We start from the raw sequence: 16,274 nt of genomic DNA on the forward strand, positions 1-16,274 counted from the left end.
GCCAGGAGCCACAACGCGGGTGGGGAGGACCCCCCTCCATCACTCCATGCAGTAGGGAAAAGCAATACGATCTTTAGGGATGATGGTCCTGACTCCAAGCTGCTCCATTATTCCCGACATCAACAACTCGCTTCTTACCATGGCCTTTACCAAAGTTTGGCAAGCCTAGAAGGATTTACAGGATTAACCCGTCCTGGCTGGACAAACGCCACTGGGAAGTGTTTGTCTCTTAAAAAAAACCCAAAGGAGCAAAACAGGGAGATGTTTAAACAAACCATTTTGAGATAACACCTGTGGTTTCTCCCAGGAGTTTGTGTTTTTCCTTTTCACAGGCAGCTGCTACTGGGACACAGTGTGCTTGGCAGTGGCCTCCCTGACACCGAGGAGCTGCTCTCTCCAGGACATTTCTTCCTGGGAGAGAAAACAGCACTTCTTGAGGACCCACAGCCCCGAGGGAGATGGATGCACACACCTGGGGACACCCACAGGGTGAGCAGCGTGTGGGAACCTGCCGCTACTGGTTTGCTCCAATTTCCATGGTGGAAAAAAAAACAGAAGGAAAACAAAAGAATCCTTGGAAAACCAAGGATTTTGCCAAGGAAATACTGCCGACGTCTGTGCAGAATCCAGCCGGAGGCTGCAGTGAGCAGCTGTGGAGATGTGCAAAGTGGCTTCTTTAAGAGGAAGACTGATAATTCAAGTTTAAGCAGACACAAACCCCCTTGGTGTAACAGGAAAGCGTTTAATCAGGCACTTGGCACACCGAGATGTCAGCAATTCCAGGGCGAACCCTTACGGCCCCAGGGATGTCCCCCACCATCCCGGCTGCTCCCCGTCGCCGCCCAGGCAGGAAGGATGGAGCCGAACATCCAACTTCCCCCGGCTTTACCCAAACCTCGCACCGCATGCACTGCAGCTCCTCTGCATCCCCCAAACACACAAGCGGGAGATTCCCTGGCTCGGGAGCCGGCAGAGCCATCCGCTCACGGAGGAGCCCCGCTGCTCGCTTTTCATTAAAGTAAAATGAGGGACTGGCTGCCTCGCCGCAGGTTTGGGACAGGAATAGGGGCGCAGCAGGGACTGACCTAAGCCAAACCACTCTCGTGGGCAGTCGCCCCTCGGGACAGCTCCCCTGGGCACCCCGAGACCCTGTCAGGCTTCAGGGACGGGCTCCTCTGGGGACAGCAGCAGGTCGAAGGGGACGAGGGGCCGGACGAGCAGCCGCACCTCGGGGCCGACGGGGTTGTCCCGCAGGTTGAGGCTCCGCAGCGATGCCATGGACGCCAACTTCTCCGTCGGCACCTCTGCAAAGACAGCGCGGAGCTGAGAACCCGTCCCGGCGTCTGCTGCCGGGGAATTCGGAGAGGCGGAGCGGGGGAAGCTCCTCTCGATGGACAGCCTGGAGCTTAACCTGCTCCTGCCGCTCTGCAGGCTTTGATCACAACAGAAACATAATAAAATCCTAGATTACACATCTACTCAAACAGATGGTTATGGGTTGGGCTGGATGATCTTAGAGGCCTTTTCCAATGATTCTGTCATTCTGTGAAATGTCTTTGCGAGAACACCATGATATTCAATGTGGACACTGCCCTCCAGTTCTCCCGGTCCTAATAAACCCCCTGCTGGGGCACTAAACTGGTATTCAAAGACTTATTCCCTGATTTTATTCCCAGTGTTGCAATGCCCAGGAGCCTTCACCAGGCTAACAGGAGAGCATGTGCTCTTTGCCCTCTTTGGACAGGCTGCAAAATGGCTCTTGGCCATCAACAGGAACCCTCCTATTTTGCAATTTCCATGAATTTGGGTGTTTTCCTTTAGAAAACATTACATTTATGAACTTAACGTTAAGAAAAGGTGCAGTTCTCCTGGATGGTCCCAATGCGAATCCACTGACGGCAGAGGAATGAAACTGATACAAAAAAATAACCATTTAGGTCATTCAAAGGTGGTAGATTTTTTTGCTCCAAATCACAATATTTTGGGCCTGCCTGATTTACCAAAACCAATTTCTTCTTAATTTGGTCACTAAAGGACCAAGAGCCTTTTTTATCTCAGCTCCCATTTCTTCTGCCAACACTTAGAGCAGAAGTGTGGTGTTGTAATTATAGCTGGATGATTATGTGATTTTTAGACCATGAAACTTACTTTATGCTGGAAAAAAGCTCAAACACTTCGATGCCTTTGTTTTTTCCCTCATTCTCCTCCAGAAAACAGTGCTATTTTCCATACATGTATTCCTTAGCAGCTCATCTCTCATCAGGCAGAGCTTCACATGATTTTTTTTAATAACTCTTCTTCATGGTGGATTTTTTCACTGCAATTCTCCTGTATCATTTTGCTTTTTTTTCCCCTTGAGGCACAAAAATAATATTATTTTTTCACAGATCTTCCAGTTTAATCATCTTCTAGGTCTGTGCAGTGTGATAAAGTTAAAAGTGCTTACCCCCACTTCGCTTGAATTTAGGGAGTTAAGGGAATTATTTTAGGGACCAAGCCTTGCTCTGAGTGGAAACAAGCCCAACTCTGCACCTTAATTCCAGGTAAGGAGTGGTGACTCACCCCGGCATGAAGGGACAGGCAGGGCACATAGTGCAGCCTGTAGCTGTAAGGTTGTGCCACGGGAGCCCCAAAACCCTCTGTAAACAACCCAAAACATCTGTTGCTGGCTTCCCAGCAGATAAGGCACTTGCATTTGAGCCTGAATTATTTGTGCTGGCTTCACCAGTCAAACAAAAAAAGGGGCAAAAGAGGCTTTTCCTAATTAAAGCAGAATATGATGAGTGACAAACCCAGTTCCTTCAGATGAAAGGGATGCTGAAGGATTGGGAGGCATCTGAGGAGGTGTATATGAAAGGGCTGTGAGGCGTCTGAGGAGCTGGTGATGAACACTAACAGCCAGGTATGGCTGCAAATTGAAGGGGAAAGGACCCTGCTCAGCTCAGAGCTGCTTCCCTGTCACCTTTTAGCATTAACCACATCCTTTGGTGGCAGCAGCTCCTCCGAGGCTCCTCCAAACCTGCTGGTGCCAAACTCACTGGCACCTCTGTGGTTATTAATAAAAATGCCTTTTCTGGGCCATTATCTCACATCAAGAGTGGTGATAGAACCATATAACCATGGAATGGTTTGGGTTGAAAAGGACCTTAAAGATCATCTCACTCCACCCCCTGCCATGGGCAGGGACACCTCCCACTAGCCCAGGTTGCTCCAAGCCCCGTCCAACCTGGCCTTGGACACTTCCAGGGATCCAGGGGCAGCCACAGCTTCTCTGGGCAACCTGTGCCAGGGCCTCCCCCCCCTCACAGGGAAGAATTTCTTCCTAATATCCAAACCAAACATACTCTCTTTCAGTTTAAAACCATTCCCCCTTGTCCCATCACTACATGTCCTCAGGAGGACAAAACTAACCACAGTTGCCCCCGGCAGTGACCTGCCCAGCCTTGGCAGCAGTCTCGACATCGTCTCCATTGAACTATTAATCAAGGAATAAGGGAAAGAGAAGCTGAAGCTCCAGGCGTCCAAGCATCCCCATGGATTTGGGAGCTTAAAACCCTGATTTGATATAAGTCTAATTATCAGGGAAAGAGTTAAAAGCACTGACAGTAATATATACATAATTACAGTCCGAGTTTAAGAGCTTATTGAGATGAAAAGGGCAGGTTGTGGCATTAAATGTCTCCTTTCACAGAGCCCACAGGCTCCAGGCAGGCATTAATTAATCTCCTTTTACTCTTGTTTCCCTTTAGCTGGAAAACGTTTCCTACAACCTCCAGTTCAATATGTCTTAGTAGGTCACTCAGCCCTTTTTCAGAAGGTGTTTTTGAGTTGGGTTTGCAGCTCTGGATTGAGTTCCTCTGGCACCTCCGGGAGGGCAGGGGAGGACAGGCAGGACCAGCCCCGGCACAGCACCACAAACCAGGTGATCTGCAGCCTTCCTCTGAGGGAGAAAGTCACGGTCCTACCCCAACATCCTCCTGAAGAGAGCTGGAGAGGGGCTTTGGACAAGGGCATGGAGTGACAGGATGGGGGGAGTGGCTTCACGCTGCCAGAGGGGGTGTTTAGAGGACATATTAGGCAGAAATTCTTCCTTGTGAGGATGATGAGGTTACCCAGAGAAGCTGATGGATATTTCTGGGTAGTGAAATCCTATTTGGCTGTTAAGGAAAACCCAAATTTGTGCCAGTTAAATTTAAGGTGATGGACTCTCCCTAACCCTCCTTCTGCTATTGTGCCAGGCTGGCATGAGAGGAGAAGGTGTATATATATGTATATATATTTTTTTATATATATATATATAAATATAAATACAAGCTTGAAGATAAAGTATAAAACCATATATATATATAACACAAACTCATGTGCAGGTGGGCCTGGAAGGTATTTGGTAAGGACTGGCAGGAGCAGTGTGATTGCCCAGACTTTTGTTTCCTTGGAAAAATGGGCTGAAGCCCCCTGGCTTTGTAGCCTCTACCTTTTCCTTTTCCAGAAAATGTGTAAAATAAGACAATCTCACCTGTTTCTGAAGCCAGACAGCATCGTGTGCACTACTAAGATACGTCCCTAAAACATTTTACCTTGAAATTGTTAAACTTTACTCTTTTTTTATTTTCCCCAAGTCTGACAACCAGCAGCCAAGGGGAGCCCGGTTTCTCTGGCTCCCATGGAAGCAATATTTAACGTGTAGTGTTTCTGCAGGCGCAGCTGGGGAGCAGCTGATGTGATGCTGTTAATAAAACCCGTGTTTCAGGGAGCAGCTTTCCCAGCAGCAGCTGAAGCAATCCCAGATAAAACAGCAGAGTCGAGCGGACTCAATATTCACCTCCCTGGGGATCCGTGTGGGCTGTGGGATGCTCCAACCTGGGCTCTTTGAAAGCTCCCTCCTGCATAAATCCCCTTTTATCCGTGTGCAACAGCTGCCCCCTTTGCCCGGCTTTTGGGGACTCCAAAGGCTCCAGCTTTGCACATGAAAGATTTTCCTGTCACTGCGGGGTTGAGGGATGAGCAGCTCTTACCATTCCTTTCATTTCACTCTTAGGGGATGTTGTAGTGTTGCGGCTCCTACTCTCTCTGGGAAATGTTCAGGTGGGCTTGTGCCCTTGCTTTGCCCGGCAGCAAACATCCCAGCCCAGCATCTTTTTTAAAGAAATCTGGTGATTTTGAGTCAGCCCAGCGGGAGGTGCCTGAAAGAGCCGTATCCCGGTGCGGTGAATAGGGCAGCTTGAATGGGGCTTGATTCCCTCAGCGCCTGCAGCGGCTTTTCCCTGGGGTGCAGTGAAAACACGGGAAAGGCACGTGGCTAAAGGGGCTCTGGCTATTTAGCATCTGCCCTGCATCCCTGTGCCCTCACCTCCTGTGGGAAAAGGCCCTCCTCACCTGCAATCTCATTCTCTTCCAGGTCGATGGTCTCCAGGGAGGGGACAGTGGCCAGGGGCTCGGGGAAGCGCCGGAACCTGTTTCGGGAGAGGTCGATGGCCCGGAGGTGCAGCAGGGAGGTGATTTCCTCGGGCAGGCGGTGCAGGTAGTTGCCTGCCAGGTTGAGTTCTGTGAAGAGAGGTGGTGGTGAAATAATTCACGAATGGCTTAATGTACAGCCTCTGTCCCCCTTGGGCTGCCAGGTCCAGCAGTGGGTTTCCAACTGCAAAAATGGGAATGTTTTGCTATTTCCCGTGGTATGCCATTGTACTTTTGCCTGCTGGGAATGCCACTTTGAGGGCGGATGTTTTTCTTGGCTTCCTCAGGCTTTGCTAATGAAACCTGTGCTGCATTATGCAAGCAGGGGATGTAGAAATGACGAATATTTCCTAGTAAAATCAGCACAATTACCTCCCCAACGGACACTTGTCATGGCTTATCTTCATGTGCCTGAAACCCTCCTGAGGAATAAACAGAATGGTGGAAGAGTTCCTATACGTGAAAAATAACTCTGTGGAGTTTACCCTTCTGTGGTGTTTCCCGAGCAATGAGCTCCAGCGGGGCCAGGAGCAGCACTCCTCCCCCAAAGTCCATAAGCCATGGGAACAGAACCCAAACCCCAATGTCCCAGCGCCCTTCTCCAGTGACACAGGGCTTTCTGCTCTATAAATACCCACAGGAGCTGCCCTGCCCCTGCTAATACCTGGTATTTATAGGTCCTGCCTTATTCAGGCTGTCCCCAGCCCTGAGGCATCTCTACCCAGCAACAGCCCTGCTGAGACCTGGCATGTTCATCGCTGGAGTGATTCGTTCACTGGTGGAACAAAGCCCTTGCTGGGAAACCAAACTTTTTCCCTTCAGGGCTCGTTGTGCTGTCTAGCAAACAAAAATTGATTTCCTTTGCTCGACATGTTTCTTTTCCCCAGACTAGGGGAGCTCCAGCTCCACAACAAGAGAAGCCTCCCCAGACACACACCACAGTGGCAGTTGTGTGGCACATTCTGCAAGTGAAATAATTGATTTTATAAGCTGCCAGAGCAGCCCCAGTCCAGTTTCCAGTGTTTAGCATCGTGGTACTGAATGCTCTGAGTGCTTGCATGGCCGTATTTTGGTGGATTAGCTTCTGGTTGCTTTCACTGGGCTCCACAGGGATGTGTCCCCATGGCACTGATGATCATCCCCATTTCCTGCAGTGATTAACTCTCACTGATGTCTCAGGAGGGGGACTAATTAACCACCACCAAGCCAACGTGCCTTCAGCAGTCTGGAATGCCCCATCTCTGCCATGCCCCGTTATCCACAGGAGCGGCTCCAGCTCCTTGGAGGGAGCTGGAGGATGATGAATGACCCCCACAGCAGCCTGGCCACTGCTGGAAGGTGTCAGAACACGAGTTTGGGAGGATGAGTGTGAGCAAAACCAGTGCCCTCTTCCTGCAAGGGGTGGGAACGATAAGGAAAAATGGATTTTTGGGGGTCTGGATAAGTCTGCTTGGAATGAGGTGTGAGCACAGAGGAGTGAAAACTGCAGAGGGGAGACTCCCCAGTGCTGTGCCCCTGGGGGCTCTTTGAGGGTGCCAGGGGTGTGGAAGTGGCCGTCCCTCACCTCTCAGCTGGCTGAAGGTGGTGACAAATCGGCTGGTGATGGACTTGAGCTCGTTGTTTGCCAGGGAGATGCGATGGATCCCCTCGGTGACGCTCCTCATGGCTTTGTAGATTCCAACAGGGAAGGTCATCAGCTTGCAGTTGGCCAGATCTGCCCTCGGAGAGAACCCTGGCACCTTGTAATGCACCCAGCCGGGATGGAGCCCTGCTTTCCACCTGGTTTTCCACCCCTTACTCCTCAATTTGCCCATCTGAGTGCTCTCCCCTGCCTACTCCTCTCCATTACAGGGATATTTGCAGCCACCTCTGCAAGCACCAGGAGTTTGATCCCATCAGGAACGCCAGGGCTGTTCTGCCTTAGGCATTCAACCCTAAATCACATTGAAACTGCTTCCAGGCTGCAATGTTTTTTTGGAAACCCCAGCCTGTCCATGTCTAATAACTTCAGTCATGCCCCTTCCCTGTGTCCCTAAATCCCTGGGGTTGATGGAGCAGGGCAGAGATGCAGCCTCCACGTCTGGTGGGGATGGAGTAGGGCTTTCCATAGGCACACTCCTCACTGGTGATGGGTGTTTGTCCCATGGCAAGCAGCGAGGAAGGGAACAGGGTTTGGCTCTGCTTCTCAACTCTTGGCGGTTTTGTTTTGCTCTGAGTTGTTTCTGCTTCCCTTCCTGGGAGATGCCGGGGATGGAAACCTCGTATCCCGGCCCCCTGATGCTCAACCCGGGCTCTGCTTCCTCCCCCTCCCCAAAGCCACGAGCTCGGTCCTCCCACGCTTCCCTCGCTCGGGAGGATGTGGAGGAGCTGAGGGATGAAGCTCCAGCTCCCCGACGTAGGTTGGTTTATTATCCCAGCACCGGGAATCCAGCAGGAATGAGAATGAGAGGCTTTCATCCCTCTCCTTTGATGAACTGCTCCCTGCACTCGGATATTAGCTGGAAACGAGGGGAGAAATTGCAGGAAAACACAGATCTGACAAGGCAACGTGGGGAAACCCCTGCTCCTGCCACCGCCTGCAAGGAGGGACTGTATTCCTGAAACACGTCCCATGGGGTTACGTGCCATGGCTGGGAACCTGCTCTAACTCTGGGGGCTGAGAGCCCTTTAGGGGAGCCTTCCCTCCTCCGGAGCCGCGGGTGCAGCGCCCGTAGGGAATGCCCACAGCTTTTTTTAGACTGTGGCAGCAAAAAATAGAGCCCCGCTCCCGGATACCCGATCCTTCTCCGGGCCCCGAGCGGGAGCCGAGACGGAGCTCCGGCCTTACCCAGGGAATCCGTTTTGTTCTCCACCGTGTCGTTCACCTTCCTGGCCACACGGGCCACCGCCTCGCCCATCCTCTTCTGCATGTGGGCGCCCGGTCCCGCCGGGAACGCGCTCCGGGCGGGGGGATCCACGGCTGGAGGAGGAAACCAGCCGCTCCGGCCTCTCGGGAGAGGGATGCTAAAAATAACACGCAGGATCACTGTTCCCAGGGCAGGGAGGGAGGCTGTGCTGGGGCTGGCATGGCCCTCAGGGATGTGATTCCCGGCTTTCCAGAATGGCACATTTGGGATATAGGGATGCACCCCCTTTGCTGGAATGGGACATAAGGATGCATCCCCTTCTCCTGGTTTGGGATATGGGGATGCATCCCCTTTCCTTGTCTGGGACATGGGGATGCATCCTATTCCCTGGTTTGGAATATGGGGATGCATCCCCTTTGCTGGAATGGGACATAAGGATGCATCCCCTTCTCCTGGTTTGGGATATGGGGATGCATCCCATTTCCTTGTTTGGGATATGGGGATACCTCCCATCTCTTTGTTTGGGATATGGGGATCCATGCCGTTTTCCTGGTTTGGGATGTGGGGATGCATCCCCTTTCCTCATTTGGGACATGGGGATGCCTCCTCTTTTCTGGTCTGGGATATTTGGATGCATCCCCTTTCCTGGTATGGGACATGAGGATGTGTCCCCTTTCCTGGTAGAGGATGTGGGGATCCATGCCGTTTTCCCAGTTTGGAATATGGGGATGAATCCCATTCCCTGGTTTGGGATATGCGGATGAATCCCATTCCCTCTCTTGGGATATGGGGATCCCATCCCCTTTCCCACCAACTTCGCCCAGCTCGGCCTTGCCAAAACATTTCAGCAGAAGGAACCGCGGACAGGATGGGATGAGCAAGGCCCCCCTTCCCCCCCCCCAAAAAAAAAAGAGCGAGCCGCCTTTCCCACGCCGGGAGTCGAACCCGGGCCGCCTGGGTGAAAACCAGGAATCCTCACCGCTAGACCACGTGGGAGCGCCGGCTCCTGGCGGCGCGGCCTCGCGCCTGCCCCCTGCCGGCGGCGCGCGGGGCGGGGCGGGGCGGGGCGGGGCGGGGGGCGGTGCCGGCCGGGCCGCGCCGCCTCCGCGGGGACAAAGCGCGGGGCCGGAGCGGGGCCATGTCGTCCGCCGGCCGCCAGCCCAGCCAGAGCCGGGCCATCCCCACCCGCACCGTCACCCTCAGCGACGCCGCGCAGCTGCCCGCCGACTACTGCACCACCCCCGGCGGGACGCTCTTCTCCACCACGCCGGGAGGTAAAAGCGCCGCGCCCGCCTCGGGGCCTGCGGGGCAGCCCGCCCGTCCGCTCCGGGCGCCGCGTGTCGCGCCCATCGCGGGCGTACCGCGCCTCTACCCCCTCCCTGTGCCGTCTGTAGGCAGCGCCTGCCGCTCGCTCTCCTTAAAGCAGCGCGCTTGGAGGTGGGTTTATTATTTTCCCGGGGCGCGGAGGGTCCCGGCGGGGCGGGAGCTGGATCCCGGACGGGGCGGCGAGAGGCCCCGGTGGGACGCGGGCACCGGGGCTCGGCCCTGTCGTCACATCGCTCGTCCCTGTCCAGGGGAGGGGGACACGGGGCGTTTCGGGGCGCCACATCCATCGGCATCCCCGGGACGCGTGCCCAGCCCTGCCACGAGTTTGCCAGTGGCCGGGACAGCCGGGACCCAGCTGCCGCCGGGGCTGTTTGTCCAGCGTGGAATTATCGCGTGTCGTGCCCAGATAAGAGCGAGCAGAGCGGCAGCGCGCACCCCCCTGCCCTCCCCTCCGGTCTTGGCGGAGAGCCTCGGCTGGGACGCCCGTCCCACCGGGAAACTCCTTCTGCAAACAAGCGCTGCCGAACCAGATTCTCCCACTCTCCTCTCGCTTCCCCCCTCCAGGCACCCGGATCATCTACGACCGCAAGTTCCTGCTGGACCGCCGCAACTCCCCCATGGCCAAGACCCCTCCTTGTCATCTCCCCAACATTCCCGGCGTTACCAGCCCTGGCGAGGCCGGCGAGGAGCCCAAAGAGGACAGCAACAGTCTGAACCACCAGGAGGGGAAGCCAGCCATGGGTAAGGGACCCCCCCGGGGTGGGCTGGGGAGATTTGGGGCGGGGGGGACGACCCCCTAATGAGTCTCTCCCTGCATCTTACCAGGGGACGACGCTCAGTTCGAGATGGATATCTGAGCAGGAACCACGGAGAGGCAGCGACTCCCCAGACCTGTGCACCCCCCATTCGGCTTAGCAGGATCTGTCCCAGCGAGGCGGAGGTGGCAGTGGGTCCCCACCAGCGTCCCCCCCCCGCCCGCCTCCCCCCTTTTTTTGGGGAGTGCAGCTCTGTCTTGTCCCCCTTTGTGGGTGACCAGTCCCAGCATGTGCCGGATAGAGCATCCCTTCTGGATCCGGCCCCGTTCCTCCTCCTCCACCCACCAACAGCCTGATCTCCACCGGGCTTCTTTCTGAAACATCCCTTTGCCTCTTGTGCTGCCTCATACCCCCTCAAAAACCCCCTCCTGCTATCCCAGACCTCCCATTGCCGTCAGCTTGCCGGAGCTGCGTCATTCCCTTTGCCCCCTTCTCCCGGAAAATTTGGGCAGCCTCTTGGGAGGAGGAGGAAACATCACTCTTAAAACCACGTGCCTGCTTGCACCCCGAGGAGGGTATTATTTGAGCCCCTCCAGGATGTGCTGGCATTCAACAGAGGACAACTTCTGCAGCCCATTCCCTTTGGTGCTCCGGGGATCCGACACAGTCCCACTGGCGTTGGCCAGTGCGCCCACATCTCTCCTACCTGGATTTCTTCCATCTTGGCCCTTCAACCAGGAGCTGTGTCCCCAGCCCGCCAGCCAGGACTCCCAGTGACACAGCCATATGTTAGAAAAACCCCTTGCTTTTATTTTTTTGGTACTAAAAAGGGGCACTTTACTCCCAACAACTCTTTTTCTGGGCTGGGGACAAGTGCCTCTGGGAAAGTGCTTTGTAGTGCTCTTTTTTTTTTTAAACCCCCGGCCCTTTAAAATGTGAATAATACAGGAGGGAGATCCCTTAGCACCGTTGGATGTCTCAGGAATCGCTGGGTGTCCCCGGGGATTTGGGGGCTCGCTGGTGAGGCACCGCAGGGACGGGGTGCTCCATTTGTAGGGTGCTGGCATCGGTGCCGTCCTCTACTTGCTCTTTGGGATGGGACTTCCCTCCCACCTCCATCATTCTGCCGTGGATAAAGGATTTCCATGTTAACCTCCCTGCCGCCGGCGGCTTTGCCAGCCTGGCACGTCGTGGCCATCCCATGCCTGGCATCTTGAACCCCTTCCCCCCCCCAGAGATGGAATTTATTTTTCCTCCTCCCTCTCCTTGACGAGCAGTGCTGGGTGAGGCCGTGCACGGTGGGGCTCTGCTGTGCACCCCCAATCCCACCAGCCCCCCGTTTTGATTTTTCCTGCCTGCTGGGAGCTATCACCAGCTCCGCAACCTTCTCAAGTGCCATTTTATCAGCCCCCACCCGAGTGCCTGCTCCATCCATCCTCCCTCCCTTGCCGGGGTCACCCCCCACCTCGGTACCCAGCCCTGGGGGATCCGTGGCTCTGCATGCCGGGGACAGGGACGTCCCACAGGCTTTGTGCACTTTCCATCCCGTAATTTATTTCTCTAGGCGTGTTTGGTGTGGGTCGGCGTGGTGGCTGGTTGCGAGCTCCCATCTTCCAACTTTTCTCTTGAGGGTGGGGCTGCTGCTCATTTTAGGGGGGGGAGAAATCCAAAAGCACAACCCAGGGGAATTGGGATGTCTTTCCCATCCTTTTCCCTGGCACGGGAAGCGCAAGGTGAACACGTAGCCCGGCCGTCGTAGGCGCGCGAGTGAGTGAGTGCAAGTGGACATACGTATACACGTGTGGGTGGGTGGTGATAAGACACACACAAATATATATATTATATATAAATAAATATATTTTCCTTAAAGCGAAGATCCTAGGAGGTCGGTTAGGCCCTCGGATCGAGGGAGTGGCAGGGGCAGGGGGCGAGGACATCCTTCGTGGAGCGGGGACGGCCACCGTGGATGCGGGGACCCGGCGCCCTCGGCACAGCTGCTCGTTTTGGGAAACCTGCTCTCCAAGCCAAAAACGATTAGACAATATCCAAGGACAACGTAACTTATGGACAGGAGCCAGAGGGAAAACACTTCTTTTTTTTTTTTTTTTCCCTAAATGCCCCCTTTCCCAGCCTCCTTTTGTCTCCATTCCCCATCCCAGTGCCTTTCTCCCGGTTCTCTTCTATAATCAGGCTTGGGGCTGAAGAGCAGGGAGGGAGTGCCTGGCCTCGCCGGGGCATTCCTCTGCTAGTCAGGGGATCCATTTGGGATTTTTTGCTGTTTTTTACCGTCTCTTCAAGCAGGTGTTTGGGAGGAGAAAAGCTCTCGCCAGTGGTTGCTGTTACAGTGAGATCAATAAAGATCTTGGTTCTATTAAATCAGGGTGCTGGAGTTTTCTTCTGACCGTGACCTGGGGTGCAGGGAGGATTTTCCCTTCCCTTTGGAGCAAACCCCCCCTTGCGGGTCAACCCCCAGTGGTACAAAGAGCAGGGGAGGGTCAAACCCAGAACCAACAGGAGAGGGTTAAGGGGGGACTTAATTGCAAAATGTCATGCACAGAAAAATCTGATTTTCCCATGAAGAGGTCTCCCATGCCCAAAATTGCCCCAAACTGATCATTTGTCCTGTTTCTAGTTGTGGCTGCCCCATCCCTGGAAATGTTCAAGGCTGGGTTGGATGGGGCTTGGAGCAACCTGGTCTAGTGGAAGGTGTCCCCTGCCCATGTCAGGGCTGTTGGAACGAGATGGTCTTGAAGGTCCCTTCCAACCCAGAACATTCCATGATTTTGTGATATGAAATCAGTCCTGGCCAAGGAGAACAGGTGGGTGTGAACACGGGGGAACAGCCACTCCCATCTGGGCTCATCCTTGAGGGCCCTGATGGACCTCATCAGTCCCAAGCAGCCCCACCTGTGCTCTCCCCATGCCCAGGAGCATATTTAATCCCGGCTGCATCCCTCAGCTCATGCTGTAGGCTTGGCTACCCCATCCCTGCTGCTCCTGGAGGATCCCAGGTGAGGTGGCGCTATGTTGATAGAGATGTGTTAGCATAAATTGTCCTGGTCTGGGACAATTGTCATTTTAATAATCATATGGAATGGTTTAAGGAAGCGACCTTAAAGTCCATCTTGTTCCAACCCCCCAGCCATGGGCAGGGACACTTTCCACTAGACCAGGTTGCTCAGAGCACCATCCAACCTGCCCTCGAATACTTCCAGGGGTGGGACACCATTAATGTATGTTAGTATATTATAATTTATAATGTTTTAAAAAGTTTTTAAACCAGATCAGTCTCTTTTATACCGTCCACTCTAACTGGGGAGGGGTCTGAGCAGCAAAAGCCTTTCCCCCCATGGCAGGGAGGGCACTGAGGACAACAGAGGTTGTCCTCTCCCTCTGGCTACAGAGGGTGCCCCCAAACTTTTGTGGGTGTTTCAGCAAACTTGGGCGTGCAGCTCCGTGTGTGAAATACCACAGTGACACGTCACATTCCCAAAACACTCAATCCCGCGGGATTGAGATGGATTGAGGATTGAGAGCTGGTTTGGGGGTGCCCTCGGTGCACCCTGGTTTGGCCACGCTCAGCGTGGTCCTGCCGTGACCTCCCATGGGTTCGGAGCTCGTTGCCGCAGTTAAATTCTGCAGTGTCAGGGAATTTCGGAGCGTGTGTACGGAGGAGAGGAACACGACGGGAAAAATGCTGATGAGGCATTTGGGAGCTTCTTTCCTCCGGGTCTGGCTCTGCTCCCGCGATGCCAAGCTCGGGGGAGAGACAACTGGTTTCCTCCCAAAATTTTGGGGTGTTTTTTATTTGTTAATCCTGGCTTCTGAAACCCCTGCAGAGAGCTGTGTGTCTGTGTATCCCTTTGGATGTGCTCCTCCCCAGGGAAGTTTCTACATGCTGAATCGGGAGCTAAAAATGGAGAATTAAAATAAAATAAGTTTTAAAAAGTTATAAAATGTCAGTCTAGGACTGTGAAGTGCAGCAGAGCAGCTCAGGGCAGGGTGTTTTGGCTGAGCTGGAGGCCGGGAGCCTGGCTAATATCTAGGATCCCGATGAGCAAACTTTCCAGCCCTGCTTTCCAGCCACTACCATTTTCGGACTGCCTCCGGGCTGCGTTTACATTCCTGGCCCTCCTTCCCAGCACCACTAAACGTGTTAATGCCATTTTTCTCCTTTTCCTTCAGCTGTTGGTATCCTATAAACATTGATCCGGAGCAGCACGGCAGCGGTGGGTGGGAGCTGGCGCTGGGTTCCTCCTAGAAGGGGGGCTCTGAGGGACCCTGCTTCAACCCAGCTGAAATGTGGGAGGGCAGGTAGGAGCTGAAGGGACTGGGGTTTTATGGATTAGCTAAAATAGCACGTTTCCATGGCAGTGGGGAAACCCGAAGCCACCTGATGGCTTCAGGCTGTGCTGTGCTGTGCTGGACACCAGCAGATGAGCAGACCTGGGTGCTGGACCCGCTGGTACAGGTGGAGTCATGGCAGGGACCCACTGTGATGTCTGTATGTGCTGAGAAGCAGCTGAGTGGGCAGCAGTCTTATTTCCCAGGAGTTTGAGTGGCCCGAGCAAGGAGAGATGGCTCTCGTGTTTGGGGGTAAGGAGCTGCCCTGATGTTTCCTATGGAGCCAGGCTGGGTGAGCTGGAGGTGTTCAGCCTGGAGAAGTTTCCAGGGAGACCTTAGAGCTGCTTCCAATGGCTAAAGGGGCTCTAAGAGAGCTGGAGAGGGACTTTGGACAAGAGCATGAAGTGACAGGACAAGGGGGAATGGCTTTTCACTGCCAGAGGGGAAGGTTAGATTAGGTATTAGGGAGAAATTGTTCCCTGTGAGGGTGGGGAGGCCCTGGCACAGGTTGCCCAGAGAAGCTGTGGCTGCCCCTGGATCCCTGGAAGTGTTCAAGGCCAGTTTGGATGAGTTTTGGATTAACCTGGGCTAGTGGAAGGTGTCCCTGCCCATGGCAGGAGGTGGAACAAGATGTTCTTTGAGGTCCTTTCCAATCCAAGCCAGACTGTGTACAAAAGTAGCAGGGCAGGGGCTCCCTGCAAGCCCCTCACTCCAATCCCAGCCTGGATCCTGTAGCATCCCTCGCCCTGACCCCCATCACACACATCCTTCCCTGCTCTTCCATTTCTGGGAAGGAAAAGGGCTTTTTGGCTTTGAGAGGTGTTGCCTTGATGTTCCCCAAACTGCAAACCTGCCTGGAGTGGTGACACCTGCCTGTCCCCTCTCTGTCCCAGGGAGGTGTCACTGGGAGAGTATGGAAGGATCAATGTGGTTGGGGGTTGCTGTGTGCTGGGGGTCCCTGAGGGGGACAGATGCTGTGGCTGAGGGCTGTTCCTGGGGACAGGGGACCCCTTTGTGCCAGGGGACCCTGTTGAGTGTGGGTGCTGCATGCTGAGGGTCCCTGAGGGGATGGGTGCTGTTGGGGGGTGCTGTGTGCTGGGGGTCCCTGAAGGGATAGGTACTGCATCTCATGGGGTCCCTAAGGGCACAGCGACTGTGGATGGGGGGGTGCCGTGTGCTGGGGGTCCCCGAGGGGATGGGTGCTGTGTTTGGGGGATACTGTGTGCTGGGGGTCCCCGAGGGGATGGGTGCTGTGTTTGGGGGTACTGTGTGCCGGGAGTCCCCGAGGGGATGGGTGCTGTGTTTGGGGGTACTGTGTGCCGGGAGTCCCCGAGGGGATGGGTGCTGTGTTTGGGGGTGCTGTGAGCGGGGGGTGTTGCGTGCCGGGGGTCCCCGAGGGCCGGCGCCGTGGCCGGAGGGTCCCCGCGGGGCTGGGAGGGGATGCAAGGGGCGGTACCGCGGGCGTGTCCCGGAGCGGGGTGGGGGCGGTACCGGCCTCCCCTCGGCCCCATCCCCGTCCCCGCCCGGTCCCTCCTCCGCCGAGGCGCCG

The 16,274-nt window shown here is 54.8% G+C and overlaps 2 protein-coding genes and 1 non-coding gene across 4 annotated transcripts; 1 reads left to right on the forward strand and 2 right to left on the reverse strand.

Annotated features, from left to right (window-relative positions):
* Positions 1-1,138: 1,138 nt before the first annotated feature.
* On the reverse strand, positions 1,139-8,363 carry LRRC20 (leucine rich repeat containing 20). Of its 2 annotated transcripts, XM_027711084.2 has the most exons (4): positions 8,282-8,363; positions 7,019-7,168; positions 5,377-5,544; positions 1,139-1,304 (listed from the first exon to the last, which is right to left on the reverse strand). In XM_027711084.2, the coding sequence occupies exons 1-4, from the start codon at positions 8,361-8,363 to the stop codon at positions 1,153-1,155; spliced, it is 552 nt and encodes a 183-aa protein (XP_027566885.1). In that variant the 3' UTR covers positions 1,139-1,152. The 2 variants fall into 2 exon arrangements, with proteins under 2 accessions (XP_027566885.1, XP_039241837.1); XM_039385903.1 differs by lacking the exon at positions 5,377-5,544.
* Positions 8,364-9,224: 861 nt separating this feature from the next.
* Positions 9,225-9,296, reverse strand: TRNAE-UUC. The gene has a single exon. It is a non-coding gene; the product is annotated as a tRNA-Glu (tRNA).
* A 127-nt stretch (positions 9,297-9,423) lies between these two features.
* On the forward strand, positions 9,424-12,757 carry EIF4EBP2 (eukaryotic translation initiation factor 4E binding protein 2). Its single transcript, XM_027711112.2, has 3 exons — positions 9,424-9,574; positions 10,191-10,367; positions 10,452-12,757. Exons 1-3 carry the CDS (start codon positions 9,439-9,441, stop codon positions 10,481-10,483), a joined length of 345 nt encoding a protein of 114 aa, XP_027566913.1. The 5' UTR covers positions 9,424-9,438; the 3' UTR covers positions 10,484-12,757.
* Positions 12,758-16,274: the final 3,517 nt, after the last annotated feature.

The sequence above is a fragment of the Pipra filicauda genome, unplaced genomic scaffold, assembly GCF_003945595.2.
Source record: "Pipra filicauda isolate LSUMZ 115617 unplaced genomic scaffold, ASM394559v2 scaffold449_size645428_pilon, whole genome shotgun sequence".
Taxonomy (NCBI): domain Eukaryota; kingdom Metazoa; phylum Chordata; class Aves; order Passeriformes; family Pipridae; genus Pipra; species Pipra filicauda.

Bases quoted from the DNA above. Each gene is read 5' to 3' on its own strand.
- LRRC20 (XM_027711084.2), bottom strand. From the start codon at position 8,363: ATGCAGAAGAGGATGGGCGAGGCGGTGGCCCGTGTGGCCAGGAAGGTG. The intron at 7,169-8,281 runs GTAAGGCCGGAG...CTCCGAGGGCAG, and splicing joins GAACAAAACGGATTCCCTGG to ATCTGGCCAACTGCAAGCTG. The intron at 1,305-5,376 runs GTGAGGAGGGCC...CTGTCTTTGCAG, and splicing joins GGAAGAGAATGAGATTGCAG to AGGTGCCGACGGAGAAGTTG.
- EIF4EBP2 (XM_027711112.2), top strand. From the start codon at position 9,439: ATGTCGTCCGCCGGCCGCCAGCCCAGCCAGAGCCGGGCCATCCCCACC. The intron at 9,575-10,190 runs GTAAAAGCGCCG...TCCCCCCTCCAG, and splicing joins CTTCTCCACCACGCCGGGAG to GCACCCGGATCATCTACGAC. The intron at 10,368-10,451 runs GTAAGGGACCCC...GCATCTTACCAG, and splicing joins GGAGGGGAAGCCAGCCATGG to GGGACGACGCTCAGTTCGAG.